A 16,162-nucleotide genomic window follows, 5' to 3' on the forward strand; every position below is an offset into this window, starting at 1 on the left:
GCCTTACTCCTAATGGCTCCCGAAGCCTTTATTATCTGACTTTCCTCCTTTCTGCCAAAACTGTTCTCTCAAGGACCACCAGGTGCCGTCTGTTGCTAAATGCCATTACCTTTTTTTCATTCCTCATCCTCCTTGATGTTCCCACAGCATTTTCACATTGTTGGCTGCCTTGTCTTTTTTGACCTTTATTCTTTCTTGGGCTTCTGTGACAGAAATAGGTTCTTTACTTTCCTCCTCTTACCCACTGAAGTTAACCATTCCTTAGGACTCTGCCCTTAATGTTCTTTGCCTTTGCCTATCTGTCTCTGACTCCTTTTTCTTTTTTTTTAAAACAACATTTACCTTCTTTCTAATAATCAATACTGTATATTGATTCCAAGGTAGAATAGTGGTAAGGGCTAGGCAAAGGGGGTTAATTGACTTGCCCAGGGTCACCAGCTAGGAAGTATCCAAGGCCAGATTTGAACTCAAGATCTCCTGTCTTTCAAAGAAGAGGTCTTGGGGGCAGCTATATGGCTCAGTGGATTGAGAGCCAGGCCTAGAGATGGGAGGTCCTGGGTTCAAATCTATCCTCAGATACTTCCTAGCTGTGTGACCCTGGGCAAGTCACTTGACCCCCATTGCCTAGCCCTTACCACTCTTCTGCCTTGGAACCAATACATAGTTTTGTTTCTAAGATGGAAGGTAAGGGTTTGTAAACATAATAACAAAAAGAGAAAGTCTTTAAAAAATAAAATTATTTTAGAAATGGTAATTTAAAGATAATTATTTTTTTGTTCTTCATTCCTCTCCCTTGATGACTTCATCTATTCTCAGTTTCAGTTATTTTATCATTATATGGATGATATCCAAATCTATATTTAGATCTTTGACTTTTGCCAGACACTAGATTTGTATTTCCAATTATCTACTAGACACCTCCCTTGCATGTCCTGCTGGCGCCATTTGAAAATTGAACTCTTCATCTTCTGACTCTAACCACCCTTCTGACTTAGTGAATAACATCATTATTCTCTCAGTCATTTGATATTGAAACCTTATATTTATTATGAAGTCCTTTATTTGTCTTGCTTCTTTCTTTTGATCAGTGTGTCCTTAAGTTCTATGGAAGCTACCTGCTTAATGTCTCTGAATTTCCCTTCTTTCCCTGGCACTACTTGACTGCTGTCATCCAGGCCTTCATTATATCTCCTCTGAACTATTTCATTAGTCTCCTATCTAGATTTTCTGCCTATACAGTCAGATTAATTTTCCTAATGCATGCTTTTAGTCATATCACTTTCCTTTCTCAAAAATGTTTAATTCCTCCTGAATAAAGTTTAGACTTCTTAGCTTCATGGCCCTTCATCTTTCGAGCCCTGGTTCATAATGCTATTCTCCTTTGTGTACTTTTTCCCTTTCAAAATAGACTAAGCATTCTCATAGCCTTCCTGCCTGGGATGTTCTCTCCATCATCTCTGCCTCTGAAAAGCCTACCTACTCATCTTTGAAGAAGGCTAAGATTAAATTCTATCTCCTCCATGTAATCTGTTCATCCACCATTTTATTTCATCAAGCACTTACAAAAAAGTTTCTATATATATGTGTGTGTGTATATTTACATAGCCAAAATTTCCTTCTGTTTACTTCCTCTGCCTCCCTCTCAGTCACTCCTTATAATAGATTATTTTTAGAAGAAAAAGAAAAAAATTACAAAATCAACAAAGCTTATCAGTATGTAAAAAAAGAAAAATCTGGCAACATAGTGTCATACCTGTGCACCTCATCTCTGCAAAGCAGTGAGGGGAGATGTCTTCTCACATCTTCATCTTTGGGCTCTTTTATAGCACTTTTATTGGTCACATATCCTTATTATATACAATACTTTGGGTAGTTGTCTTATTGCTCTTCTTAGATTTTTAAGCTTCTTGAGGGCAGGGATTGTGTCCAATTCATCTTTGTATCTTAGCCTCTACAGCCCCCTACACCCAGTGCACACTCAGTAAATGTCTGAATTAATGAATGAATGAAAGTTGTGCTCCTGAAGCCTAAGCTTGAATTCATGCTTGCTCCCTGGCCTGTATGGATTGGCACATATATGGCAGCTCCAAGGATGGCAGACAATCTGAGAAAGAGGGTTGGAGGCTCGATTTGGTTTGGCACTGATAGACTGGTTTTTTATTTTAGGTTGCTGACAGATTGGAGGTTTACCCGCGGTGTAGAAGAGCAGACCAAAGCTTTCTTGGACGGCTTCAATGAGGTGGCTCCTTTGGAATGGCTCCGCTATTTCGACGAGAAGGAACTAGAGGTGAGATCCTCAAGCTTCTTATGGCTCTCAGATCCTGGTTGGCCTTGTAGACTATGCTCCAAGCCTTTTCCTTTGAAGTAGCTGAGAGGTCAGAACCTGCTTCTGGGGAATTTTTTCCTGGTAATTTTTTTCCTGGAATTTTTCCTGGATTTTTCCTGGTAATCTAGGCCACATAGAACTTTGGAAAAGAACGGAGGGTCCCACATCTGTTATTCAAGTGATCTGAGACTCATCACCACCCAAACTCTATGGCCTCAGTTTACTCACCTGTAAAACGAAGGGGTTGGACTGGGCTTCTTGGACTCCACAATTGTGACTTGTGGGCCTATTGCAAGCAAAGCCCCTGGTTAGCATGGTCAAGTGTTTCTGGAGTCAGGTGAGTTTCAGAGTAGCTGGTGACCCTTCCTCGGCTACTTATTTGTAGAGACATCCTCTTGTTAATGGGGAAGTGTCCTGTTAGGGGAGTGTCTGTTTCATACTCAGAGATTACTTTATGTCTTTTAGAACTTAATCTCCTAAAAGTTAGCAAAGGAGGAGGATTCTGAATAGCCAAAACACACAAAAAGGCCATATGCTCAGTAAACCGTGCTAGCTATACTCACGAGGGGGCTTTTAGACTCTCAGCTCCTACTTCCCTTTTTTATATAAATAAACAGATTTGATTTATTATTTGATTTTCCAGCCTGTTAGCATCAGAACAGCAAATTAGATATTTCAGGGAGTAGGCTTGGGCCTTCCACAGTGACAATAGCAGAACATGACAACTTACAGCCTCTCGTAAAATATAAGGCAGAAAAGCTATGAAAATAGCTTTGGAAAGCATTAAACACTTGAAATGGGATTCATGAGGATTTGAGGTACTTTGGCTTGGGACAGACACTGGTAGTCTCTACATACTTTGGTGTGTAGGTTCTAAGAGGCTTATTGTACAGTTACAACACATAGTTGAGATTTATAATGTTGGCCCTGAGTCGGTGAAAAGAGGTTAAGTTATGACCAGAATACTTGTTTTTAAAGAAAGCATGGAGGTATTAGATTCATTTTAGAAGGATTTCCATAACAGTTGGTTAAAACTAAAGCCTCGGTCCAAAGGGATAAACTTCATTTAACTAGGAAATTAAGGAATACAGATATGCTCTATGCCATATCCTGTAGGAGTCTGTGTCTGCTGAGGGCACAGAGAGAAGCACTTGCCCCCACCCCAGCTTCTGTCTCCCAGGGTTAGCTGTTGGGATGGGAACAAGTCATGGTGTTGATGACTCTCCTCATTTGTCCCTTAGTTGATGCTGTGTGGCATGCAGGAGATTGATATGGCTGACTGGCAGAAGAACACCATTTACCGTCACTACACCAAGAACAGCAGACCCATCCAGTGGTTCTGGCAGGTGAGTCTTGGGGATAGGCCCCTGCTCTTTTTAGGGAGGGAAGGGTGGGTACCTTGACCCCAGGAAGCCTCCTAAGTGGGAGCAGTCTGGAACTCCTCTTGCTGCCTTTTACTCCCCTCCAGTCCTCACACCCCCTCAGCCTATGTTCCTGCTGCTAGTGCAGACATACTTACACACATGTGCGTGCACACACATACACACACACACTTATGTGTACATGTGTGCACACACACATATTCTGTCTGTGGCTATTTGTCCTCAGACTTTCAGAGGAGTTTCCTTGAAAAGAAAGCCTGAGGCTCTCCTGGCCATGGCGAATGCAGAGTGATCAGTTGAAATTTGTGGTCTCCCTCCTCCCAGCTCTAATCACTGGTGTGTAGGAGGCAGGGCCCTGTAAGATGAGCAGGAGCTGGAAATGAAGCATCTAATAGTATGGAATAATAGTATTCCCTACCAGTCAGACAGTAACAGGAAGGCACATACTTGTCTTCAGAGAAGAGGCATGAGCTTTTAAACCTGCTCTTCCTAGTTGATTCTTTAAAAAATCAAAGGCTAACCAAAGTCATGGTGCCCCAAGGCCAAGTGTATTTCCCAGGTTCCATGGACTGATGGGTGCTGGGATGGGATGATCCTCAGATACTGAAGGGAGGCCCCATAGGCTGAATAAAAGGTCCCAGGGACCCTGAGCTACCTTGTGAGTTGCTGCTAATGTCCTGTAGTTATGTCCTTTGAGAGATGGTGAGATTGAAGGAATGCTGTCACACCTGAAATGGGCTTTGGGATCTCAGCTGAGAAACGACCAAGGATATTGTCCTAGCTTAGAGCAGTGGCAGGGACAAACTTCTCTCTGTTCTTGAGTTCTCTTTCATTGGGTCATTGGTTAGGACAATTTCTGGGGCCTAGCATCTTGTCTGAGCAGAGCTTCATTCTTTGGGTTTCAGGTGGTAAAGGAGATGGATAACGAAAAAAGGATCCGTCTGCTGCAGTTTGTCACGGGCACCTGCCGCCTACCTGTGGGAGGATTTGCAGAACTCATTGGTTGGTATTTTTCCTCCTGAAATCTATCTGGGGGAATAGATAAGGAGAGGGAAGGTCCACTTTTGTCAGGAGAAGAGACATTATGTGCACTGAGATGAACAGTGTAAAGCTGTGGAATTCCAGAGTACCCCAGGAACAGTGTTTGCTGGGGATGGTCTTGGCTTCAGTCACTTATAGATCCTGGGACAGGCATGAATAGGGGGAAGGGAAGAAGTAGCTGTGGAGCAATTCTCTACTTCCCTAAATACTGCATTTTTTATCATGGCCAATAGGTAGCAATGGACCCCAAAAGTTCTGCATTGACAAAGTTGGCAAGGAGACTTGGCTCCCTCGAAGCCATACCTGGTAAGTAAAGCCCATTCCCTGGGGGGGAAGGAAGCTTGACCTTAGGCCTCAGGGTCTCAGAGGCTGCTGTAAAATTTAAAATTACATCTCAAATAATAAAAATATTATATTTTAAGGGATTTAATAAAAACCATGTGCCCACGGCTGGTTAACCCTTTTCAAAATCCCCACCTTACTACCATCACTGCTGGCTGAAAGTCAAAGAGAGGAGAGGAGCAGGATTTCCCCTTGGATATTTATTCCCTGTCTACAGGAAGTATGTAATGACAGTCAGTGGGCTCTTGGGATATGTAGTTCTTTTTTAGGGTAACAGATTTTCAATTATACATTCCCTCTGAGACCTGTGGAAGACTAGTCTCTCCAGTGGGTCTTGTAAACATACCAACTTTGAAATTACAATAATTTGAGGATAAGAGGAAAAGAGAACAAAACTAATGTGGAATTCTAGACGCATTGACAAAAAGCCAGTTAGGGGGCAGTCTCCTTTGGCATGAGTAGACATACAAAACAAATGCATTCAACCCCACATAGTTCAAATCACTAAAGTTCACTCTGGATCTTCTGGTGCATCATGTGATCTGTGGAGGTACCTTCATAGTGCCTTCTCCAAACAGTTCATTTTCTGGATTCGGAGGGATAGCATGTTTTTTAACCTTAACCTAAAATTAATCTCAAAAAGAATTTAAACTTTGCACTTTAAAATAATAATAATAATAATAATGTATAATTGAAAATCTGTTACCCTAAAAAAGAACTACATATCCCTTCGTGGTTGCCAACTGTAAAATTTTAAAGTTAAATCTCAAATAAAGAAAATAGTATATTTTAAGGGATTTATTAAATGATCATTAGAAACCAAGGAATAAAAAGGATACAAAATAAAAACCATGTGCCCATGACTGGTTAGCCATTTTCAAAATCCCCACCTTACTTCCATCACCTCTGGCTACAAGCCAAAGAGAGGAGGAGCAGGACTTCCCCCTGGATATTTATTCCCTGTCTACAGGAAATGACAGGAAGTCAGCGGGCTCTCAGGATATGTAGTTCTTTTTTTAGGGTATCGGATTTTCAATTATATATTGCTGACCACTTGAACACAGAACACTCCTACAAGGGGGAGGGGGTGGATGCAGTTGGTGACATCTGTTCTGGGCATCTGATATTTACTCTTTTCCCATACAAGTAATGGCGTATGGATTAACTAAGAAAGAAATGCCCAGAGAGCTCTAGAGAGCGGTCTGTTTGACCTGTCTCTTGTAGTTCCTCCTTTTTGAGTGAGAGACATGGAGTGGGAGAGTCCAAGGCCAATGAACTCAGGGTGATCACTTTGTTTATTCTTTCTCACCAGTTTCAACCGTCTGGATCTCCCCCCCTACAAGAGTTATGAACAGCTGAAAGAAAAGCTACTGTATGCCATCGAGGAGACAGAGGGTTTTGGACAAGAGTAATGAAGAGTAGCTCCCTCTGGAATTGCCCACAGGGGCTGGGCAGTAATTAAGTCCTGTCTCTGTGGCAGCAGGACATTTGACTCTCAGGAGGTCCCCAGCAAGTGGTGTGGTGGGGGTCTCTAACTCCCCTTGCATTGGCAGATTTTCCCAGGCCCTAGTGCCCATGAGCTCCTGTTCCCCACTCTTGGCGGCCAGCTGTGGGGAACCTGGAATGGAGCCTGGAATAATCCATCAGTCTTCTCCTCCCAGTGCGTGGGTGTGTGTGTGCGTGCATGTGTGAGAGAGAGAGTGTGTGTGTGTGTGTGTGTCTGTCTGTATGTGTGAGCATCCTGGATCAGAAACCAGAGGTCCAGCATCTCAGTGAAGGTGAACCTTCTTTCTTCAAGTGCTGGAGGATCACATTTGTGAATGTGATGGGGAAGACGCCCCTATTCTCATAGGACCAAGCAGATGCCCAGAAAGGGTGGTGAGAGAGATAGGTTAGATAAGCTTCTTGGGGGAGGGTTCCCTGGTCTTTCCCAATAGCAGAAATTTTGATGTTTGAAATAGAAGTTTAAAATTATTTTTAGTGATTCATTGACATTGAATGTGAGTGTGAAGGATTTTAGGGACAGGCTGAAGGCTGGGCTGAGCCTGTTGCACCTCCTCTGTGGAAGCCCAGCAGGACAAGTCACTGACTGGGTAGAGGAGGAGGGTGACACCATGGCAGTGGTCATTCTAGATCGTTTTCATCCTTTAAACCTGAAGCAGATCATGGAGGGCTTTTGTTAGTTCCTTTTGGGGTGATGCTACTGCCTCTCCTTTGGGGAACCAGGCTCCAAAGGCTCAGGTTCTCCCCTAACCTCAGCCGAAGGTCCTCTGAGTCTAGTGGCCCTAAGAGGACTGCCTAGGCTTGCGATGGCCATTTCCTTAAAGGCAGGGACTCGGTGCAGAAACGTGCTCTCCTGAAAGCTCCCCTGGAACAGGGCCCTGCTTGGCAGCAGCTGGAGCTTGGGAGAACCAAGCGGACTGGTTCCTCCTCCCTTCCTCTGGGGTCCTTGAGTCCCTACCAGAGCAGGGGCTTCAGCCGGTGAACCCTGACTCCCAGGCTCCTGGTTCTCGGGGACAGGGTCCTTCCTCCCTGCTCAGTGCGCCCCATTATCTCCAGTTTGGGAATGGGATGGGAAGTGCCATAATTGGCTGGTGAAGGCGGTCTTTGTTCTGCCCCTCGGAATTTGCTCCCTTAGCTGTCAGGAAAGGAAGTCGGGAAGCAGCACTTTCTTCCCCCCAGTGTCTGGGCCTCCATGCTTGCCTTTCCCCTCTTGCCTTCTGGAGTCTGGCAGGCTCCTGACACCTTTTTATTTCATTCCTCCTTTCTGAAATGCGTTGATTTGAAGGCGGGCTTTACTCAAGGAGCCCCCAAATGCCTGCGCCCCCTCCTCCCTGCCCAGCCTGACCCGACCTGTGCCATAGGGTTCTAGCTTTAAAGTAGGCTCTTCGGCAGCTGCTCCCTGGCTGGTCCATTTCTTTGGACCTGAGCCCGGCAGCGCCACGTTGATGTGTGTCGTGTGTCCGCCTCTGGATGATGCCTTGCTCGGGGTGGGGGGACCAGCCTTTGTTTCTTCACTTGTTTGCCGTGTGGTCCCACAAGCCTTTGGGTCCTGCCAGCTGCGGGGGCTGGAAGCCGCCTGCCTCCGCTCTGAGGTGTCACGACGAGGTGTGTGCGTGTGCTCGTGTGTGTGTACATACGTGTATATAAATGAAGTATCTGTATAAAATCTCCTTCTGTAGCAGCGGGCTGGCCACCAGCCCATTTTGTACTCTCCCTCCTGCCTCAGTAAAGCTGATCTCTTGTGCAATAAACAGTCAGCAGCTGCCGGTGGTGTTGGTGTGGAAGTCAGTGAAATCATTCCCAGCCCTCACTGGGGAGGGGAGGGGGATCACTTGCCCCCCCACCCCCCTGGCATTCTGGGAAGCCGGCCTGAAGCGCCTTTTGGGGCTCCTTGGGCTGTGCCCGGCTTGTGTCCAGCCACCCGACTGCCCCTCTTCCAACATCTCCAGCCTCACGTTGTTGCCGTACAGGCAGCTATTTCTTTGTTTTACAGGAAGAGACCAAGTGGCATCGAGGCACCAAGATTGGGGCGGCCAGGGGTGGCCTTGAAACTAGCACAATGGCTCGGGGGGTATCCACAGCAAACGGGCGAAGCAGGGAGGGTTCAAAGACTGACTGCATGAACGTCAGGCCCTCAGAGGTTGGGCAGGCTGGGGCGTCTGACGCACAAGATGCTGCTCTCCTGAGATGCTCCCTCTGAGCTCTGGCCTTTTCTGGAGGGAGGAGGGATGAGGAAGGGTAGCCGTTGAGCTGTGCAATCCAGAGGGAGCTGGTGTATGTGTGGGGACCGGCCTCGAGCCGAGATGGAGCGTCACCTGCGGAACAGCAGGGCCAGTGTCGCTGCATCCCCTACAAGGCAATCTGTTGAAGGGTTCCTGTGCTAATGAGCAGCAAGTGATTGGCTGTTGATTACCTGCCTTCATCGGTTATTGTGAGGCGTGCTAGTATTTTACAAATATATTATCCTCACGACAAACCTGAAGGGTATGTGCTGTTAGAATCCCCATTTTACAGATGAAGAAACTGAGGTAGATGAAATGACTGGGAGTCACACAGCTAGAGAGGGTCTGAGGCTACATTTGAACTTGTATCTTTCTCATCCCCATTTTACAGATGGAGAAACTGAGGTAGATTCATGACTGGGAGTCACACAGCTAGAGAGGGTCTGAGGCTACATTTGAACTTGTATCTTTCTCATCCCCATTTTACAGATGGAGAAACTGAGGTAGATACATGACTGGGAGTCACACAGCTAGAGAGGGTCTGAGGCTACATTTGAACTTGTATCTTTCTCATCCCCATTTTACAAATGAAGAAACTGAGGTAGATGAAATGACTGGGAGTCACACAGCTAAAGAGGGTCTGAGGCTACATTTGAACTTGTATCTTTCTCATCCCCATTTTACAGATGGAGAAACTGAGGTAGATTAATGACTGGGAGTCACACAGCTAGAGAGGGTCTGAGGCTACATTTGAACTTATATCTTTCTCATCCCCATTTTACAAATGAAGAAACTGAGGTAGATTAATGACTGGGAGTCACACAGCTAGAGAGGGTCTGAGGCTACATTTGAATTTGTATCTTTCTCATCCCCATTTTAGAGATGAAAAAATAGTTAAATGACACCCAGAGTCAATATCTGGCTCTACATTTGACGTCATGCCTTCTCCACAAAGGGTACGGTTCCATCCAGCATGCCAGGGCCCTTTCTCTTATCTCTCCACATCTTGAGGATACCAACGGAAGACATCCTATTGAATCCTGTGCAAAATGTTGGGTGTTGTTATTGCAACGTCACCCTTTGTAGTTACTGCCAGCTGTGACGTGGCAATAATAACACCCCACATGTTGCACAGGATTCACTACAATCTTGAACATTATTAGCCTGGTTGAGCTCAAGAAAATTAACCCCAGAGCAGTGGGGCTTAGGGAGCGCCTGGGGAGGCCATTAGAGCTTCTCAGTGAGCCCGTAAATCACACAAGCAGTTGAGCTTGAATCGTCAAAGGGTTCCTTGGTTTGTTTTCAGCTGTTAAGGAAAATGGTTAAACCTTAATTTTCTTCATTGGTCATGGCGTGTGATGTTGCTGCTTTTCGAGGTGCTCCTTACTCTCCTGGCTTTTCGAAAGGGGCTATTTATATCCTAGAGAATGGTGCTGTTTCTGGATAACTGGGTTCGAGTGGAGTCCTCACTTCTCTTCTCTTTCTACATCCAGGAAAGCTCCCATTACGCCTACAACGAAACAAAAATCTTCTGCCGGTGGGGCCTCCTTTAACTTTGTAAAAGTGGAGGTTTTTGAGACATTTTCAAAAGCTTCCCTCCACCTACAATCTATTTTTACCAGGGCAGAGTGGAAAACCTGAAGCGCACAAGTCTCCATCCCTGAGCTGGGAAGGAGACAAGCACTGCTCATTCTGTCAGCCTTTCCAGCTGTTGACTTCTTTGTGTCTTGATGTGCTGACAGCCACTTCTTTCCTTGCCAGTCTAGCAGAGGTGTTAGTTCTTGGGACGGTCCAGGTGCCACTAAAGAAAACGGTGAACACCCACTTGCAAGGGGGACGCCTTACACCAGTGCCTTAAAGACGCTGGAAAAGACTTGTCTCCTATGGATCGTCCAGAGTCAAGCCCACGGTCTGTTCCTGCCAATGTAAGCATGCCCATCCAGGACTTTAGCCCAGAAAGCATGGGCTCTCCATGCAAGGCTTTCAGCTGAGCAGTCATGTTTATCCTCTGGGTACAGGGATAAAATGAGGCATTGGCTGACATGGATTAATAGGAACTGTGTTGGAAAAGGTCATATCTGACGTGAAACTCAATGTAGAACATCATTCACATTTTCCATGAACTCTGCTCGCCAACTGTACCCAGGGAGAGGAGCAGCAGATCCCAGAATGAGACTAGCAGAGAGTGTGAAGACTTTCCCTAAAGGTAGTTTTTAGAAATAGGATGGCAAAATGGCAGTCTGACAGCTAGAGCTGTTTGGATCATGTGGGTATCTTCCTTGTGAAAGAAAATTTAGGTCCAGTCTCACCATCTCATCAAGAGAGAGATTAATTAGATTCAAAGTCCTAGAGCAGAACATAAATCCATTTCAAATGTGGTCCTTGAAAAGAGAAAGAAGAGGAAAAAACCCTCCACTAAAACCAACAGTATTGCTTTGAATGTGTTTCTTAAAAGACTCAAAAAACTAAGTTGTAATATAAAGGCATGAGGATAATTTAATGATGAAGAGCCCAATAGTAGAGTGGAAGGAATGCTAGATTTGGAAGGTCTGTTTAAAATCCTGCCACTTGTCTAGGCCTCAGATTTCTTCCTTTGTAAAGTAAGGCCTTTGTTGTGTTTTCCAGCTCTAAAACTATGGATCCATTAGTCTATTATTTCTTCCTGCAGAAGGAACAATGGGAATTGCCATCATGAACAGCCTTCTCAAGGAGGAACTAGGTCTTGGGGTAGGAATGACAAAGAAATGAGTACGGAAGGAAGAAGAGGAAATCTGAGCATATGTTGGTTGATATCTTCCATGACTTTGGGGAAAATAGATTTTGGAGGATTCATAGAGAATGAAGTAGTTTACAGAGTAGGGTCCCAGAAGCTCTCAAGCATTACATTACAAATGCACAGAGATTTCCATGAAGAAGAAAAAAGAAAGTCTGCTAATGAGACCAAGGTAGATACATAAGGGACTCAATGAATAATGTAGATTTTTTTTCCAGTGTCAAACATTTTTTTTTTTAATTTTATTTAGTCAATTTAGAACAAATAATGTAGATTTTTAAAAGCTCCAAAGAAAAGCTAAATCAAGGGCAGGTAACAGAGGAAGAATACGAAAGGTGTCCTGGTTCCATAGGAGTAGGGTTGGTAGCTGTAATGGGTTACCCTCTCTGTTTTTAATCATGTTTTTAATCACACAATTGCAAATCACCCCGAATACATGACGTACCATTCAGAAGTCCAGTTCCTTTGCTTGGGAAAATCAGTTTCTTCAGAAATGAAAGGAATTTCCCAGAAGCCTTTTAAACCCAGAACAAAAGTGATAAAGCTCAGAATAACCTGACCACAAGAGGAAAGTCAAAGATAATAAAAGCAATACTGGGCAAAAGAAAGGATCAAAGCAGCACCAGGCTCACTGCTTTGATTGGCCAGGACCATAGTGATGGGTGCCAGAGAAAGTGGAACTACTCAGTTCTTTATCTTGTTCCTCCTCCTCTCTTCTGAGAAGGAAAATAATCTGGAAAAGACAAAATCAGAGAACCACGAGGAATTGAAGCTCAAGATATATTGGGAGACAATAAGAGGGCACCTCGCTGTCCATCATGAATTCAGACCATCAGACCACAGCAAAATACAAGGAGAATACCGAAAGTATTGGCAGATGAGATAGCTAAGCCAAAGATTATGGAAAAGGGGAGAAGTGCCTATGTTCAGTCATGTCAGACTCTTCTTGGCCCCATTTTGGGGGGATTTCTCGGCAAAGATATTGTAGTTTGCCATTTCCTTCTCCAGCTATTTAAAGATGAGGAAACAGAGGCAAAAAAAGGTTAGGTGACTTGCCCAGGTGACCACCCAGCTAGAAAATATCTGGGGCCAGATTTGAACTTGGGTCTTCCTGATACCAAGCTCATTGCCAATTCACTGCCCCAACCATAAGGTTAGAGGACAAATGTTCTGATTTTTAAAAAAAATTTTATTGGGAGTAGAGTCTATAAAATACAGACCCGTGTGTCTGACTTTGGTTCTAGATGACATCAGAGTTAGTAAATATCTGAAAAAGAAGACAGTTATCACCAAGAGCCAGCATGGTATCATCCAGAACAGGTCATGCCAGACATAATTTCCTTTTCTGAAAGGGGAATGGAAGACAATGGGATGATGGAAAGAGTGCTGCCTTAAAAGCCTGGTAACCTGGGTTCAGATTTTGCTTCTAACGTATGCTACTTGTGGGTGGGCAAGTTATAAAAATGAGGGTTCTAGACTAGATAGAAGGTCTCTTCCTTCCCTTCTACCTCTCAACCTATGATTGTGATCCAGATATATTTTACCTAGACTCTATCAAAGAGTAGGATGAGGTCATTCATGCTCTTCTTTCGAAGAGATGTTGGCAAGGGGATAGTTGATAGGTCGCTTTGAAATTGGCTGAAAGACTAGGAAAAAAGTAATTATTGACAGGTGAATGCTAACGTGGAAGACCTCAAACGTTGTAGCCCAAAATCTACCCTTGGTTCCATGTCATTTGCCATTTTATCAGTGCTTTATACAAAGGCATACTTGTCAAATTTCCAGCTTAGAGCTAGGAGGGAGAGCAAACATGGGTGTTGGATTTTTGAAAGGTTCTTAGTTTGATTTCAAAAAAGTTCTTAATAGACCAAAAAGTTGGACTAAATCTAAGAATATAAAGATTGACAGGGAGAGATGCAAATCCATAATATTTAGGGTAAAAAAAAACCAACCTCACAAAATGTGGGGATTTTGTGGTTAGATATCAAATTATCAACATTTAAATACCTTTTTTATGCCAAGCACTGTTCTGAGCAACGAGGGCTACAGAGAATGGGAAAATATAATTCCCTCTCTCAAGGAAATCAGTTAGGGAAGCAAAAAAAAATTTTTGTAAACAAGATCTATAGTGAGTAAATTGGAGATAACTAGTGGGGAAAACAAGATTAAGGGAGACTAGAAAAGACTTCTTATAGAGGAGGAGATTTTAAGGAAACCTGGGAGGCCAGGAGGTGTAGCTGAGGAGGGAGAGTACTCCAGGTGTGGGGGGCAGTCAGTGAGGATGAAGTCAGGACATGGAGTATCTTCTATGGGGAACTGCAAGGAAGCCTGTGGAGTGTAAGGTGTAAGGAGCCACTGGAATTTATTTAGTAAAAGGATGACAGTGTCAGACCTGTATTTTTGAAAGATCATCCACTGTTGAGTGGAGGATGGAATGGAGGAGGCAGAGACTTGAGGCAGAGGAACCTATCAGGAGGCTATTGCAGGTCATAATGATGCAGGAAAAGCTTTGGACAAAATATAACACTCATTTCTATTAAAAAACACTAGGAATAAGTGGACTTTCCTTAAAATGATAAGCAATATCTATCTAAAATGATCAGCAAGCATTTTCTGTAATGAGGATAAACTAGAAACTTTCCATGTAAGATTGAGGGAAACAAAGATTGTCCATTATAACCATTATTATTTATTGTACTAGAATTAGTAACTATAGCAAAAGATAAGAAAAGGAAATTTATGGAATAATAGTAAATGAGGAAACAAAACTCGTTGCAAATGATATGATGGCATACTTGGAGAATCAACTAAAAAAGAGTTAAAACAATTAACAACTTGAGCAAGTTGTGAGATATAAAACAAACCCACTTAAACCTTCAGCATTTCTATATATTACCAACAGAGTCTGGCAGGAAGAGAGAGACATTCCATTTAAAATAACTGCAGACAACATAAAATACTTGAGAATTTACCTGCCAAAACAAACCCAGGGACCATATGAACACAATTATAAAAACACTTTCCACATAAAGACAGATCTAAATGAGTGGAGAAATTTTAATTGCTCATGGGTAGGCTGAGCCAATATAATAAAAATTATAATTCTGCCTAAATTTACTTTGGTGCCACACCAATCAAACTACCAAATAACAGTTTTATAGACCTAGAAAAATAATAAAATTCATTTGGGGGGCACAGCTAGGTGGCTCAGTGGATTGAGAGTCAGGCCTAGAGATGGGAGGTCCTGGGTTCATCTGGGAAAGTTGCTTAAGCCTTGGAAACAATATATAGTGCTGATTCTAAGATGGAATAAGGTTTTAAAAAAATTAATCTGGAAGAGCAAAAAATCAAAAATATCAAGAGAATAAATTTTTTAAAAGTGAAGGAGGGCAACCTAGCAGTGCCAGATTTGAAACTAGATTATAAATGGTAATCATAAAAATACTGGTACTGGCTTAGAAATAACATAACAAATCAGTGGAACCTGATTAAGTATGGAATGCACAGTAGTGACTATAATAATTTAGTATTTGATAAACCCAAAGATCTAAGTTTAGGCACAAGAATTCACTATTTGACAAAAATTGCTGGCAAAACTGGAAGTCAGTTTGGCAGATATCGGAAGAGACCAAGATCTTACCCTGTAAACCAGGATAAAGCCAAAATGGGGAACATGATTTAGACATAAAGGGTGATATGATACCATGAGCAAATTAAGGAAGCATGGAAAATAGATAAGGGAAGAAATTATGACCAAACAAGAGATTAAAATTAAAATTTTGCTCAAACAAAATCAGTGCAACCAAAATGAAAGGAAAACAGGAAACGGAAAACATTTTTATAGCAAGCTTCTCTGATAAAGGCTTCATTTCTCAAATATATAGAGAATTAAGCCAAATTTATAAAAATAAGAACCATTCTCCATTTGATAATCAGTGGATATGAATAGGTAGTTTTCAGAAGAAATCAAAGATATCCATAGTTATATAAAAATGCTTTAAATCACTATTAGAAAAGTGCAATTTAAAGAAACTCTAAGGTATGAGAAACTCATACCTATCATATTGGCTAACGTGACAGAAAAGGAAAAGGAAAAATGTTGGAAGAGATAGGAAAAAAATGGGAACACATACACTGTTGGTGGAGTTGTGAACTGGTCTAACCATTATGGAGAACAGTTAGGAACTATGCCCAAAGGGCAATAAGACTGTGTACCCTTTGACCCAGTGGTGCTACTACTAGGTCTATATCCAAAAGAGATAAAAAGGACCTACCTTACAAAAACATTTATATAGCAGCTCTTTTTGTGGTGGCAACGAATTGGAAACTGAGGATGCTCAACAATTGGAGAATGGCTGAACAAGATGTAGTATATTATTGTGATGGAATACTATTATGCTATTAGAAATGTCAAGCAGGATGCTTTCAGATGGGAAGACTTCTATGAACTAATAATGCAAAGTGACCAGAACTAGGAGAATATTATACACAGGAACAACAATATTGTAAAGAAGATCAATTGTGAATGACTTAGTTACTCTGACCAATATTGTAATCCAAAGCAATTCTGAAG

General features: G+C 42.8%; 1 protein-coding gene across 3 annotated transcripts in view; it reads left to right on the plus strand.

Annotated features, from left to right (window-relative positions):
* The window catches only part of WWP2 (WW domain containing E3 ubiquitin protein ligase 2), a 122,377-nt gene extending 114,020 nt beyond the window's left edge, over positions 1-8,357 (plus strand). For all 3 annotated transcript variants that reach the window (XM_001367005.5, XM_056811440.1, XM_016427940.2), the window contains 5 exons: positions 2,167-2,287; positions 3,568-3,672; positions 4,614-4,710; positions 4,983-5,055; positions 6,404-8,357. In XM_001367005.5, coding sequence (XP_001367042.1) covers positions 2,167-2,287; positions 3,568-3,672; positions 4,614-4,710; positions 4,983-5,055; positions 6,404-6,503 — 496 coding nt within the window. In that variant the 3' untranslated portion in view covers positions 6,504-8,357. The remainder of the gene's footprint in view (positions 1-2,166; positions 2,288-3,567; positions 3,673-4,613; positions 4,711-4,982; positions 5,056-6,403) is intronic.
* Positions 8,358-16,162: the final 7,805 nt, after the last annotated feature.

This window comes from Monodelphis domestica, chromosome 1, assembly GCF_027887165.1.
Source record: "Monodelphis domestica isolate mMonDom1 chromosome 1, mMonDom1.pri, whole genome shotgun sequence".
Classification (NCBI taxonomy): domain Eukaryota; kingdom Metazoa; phylum Chordata; class Mammalia; order Didelphimorphia; family Didelphidae; genus Monodelphis; species Monodelphis domestica.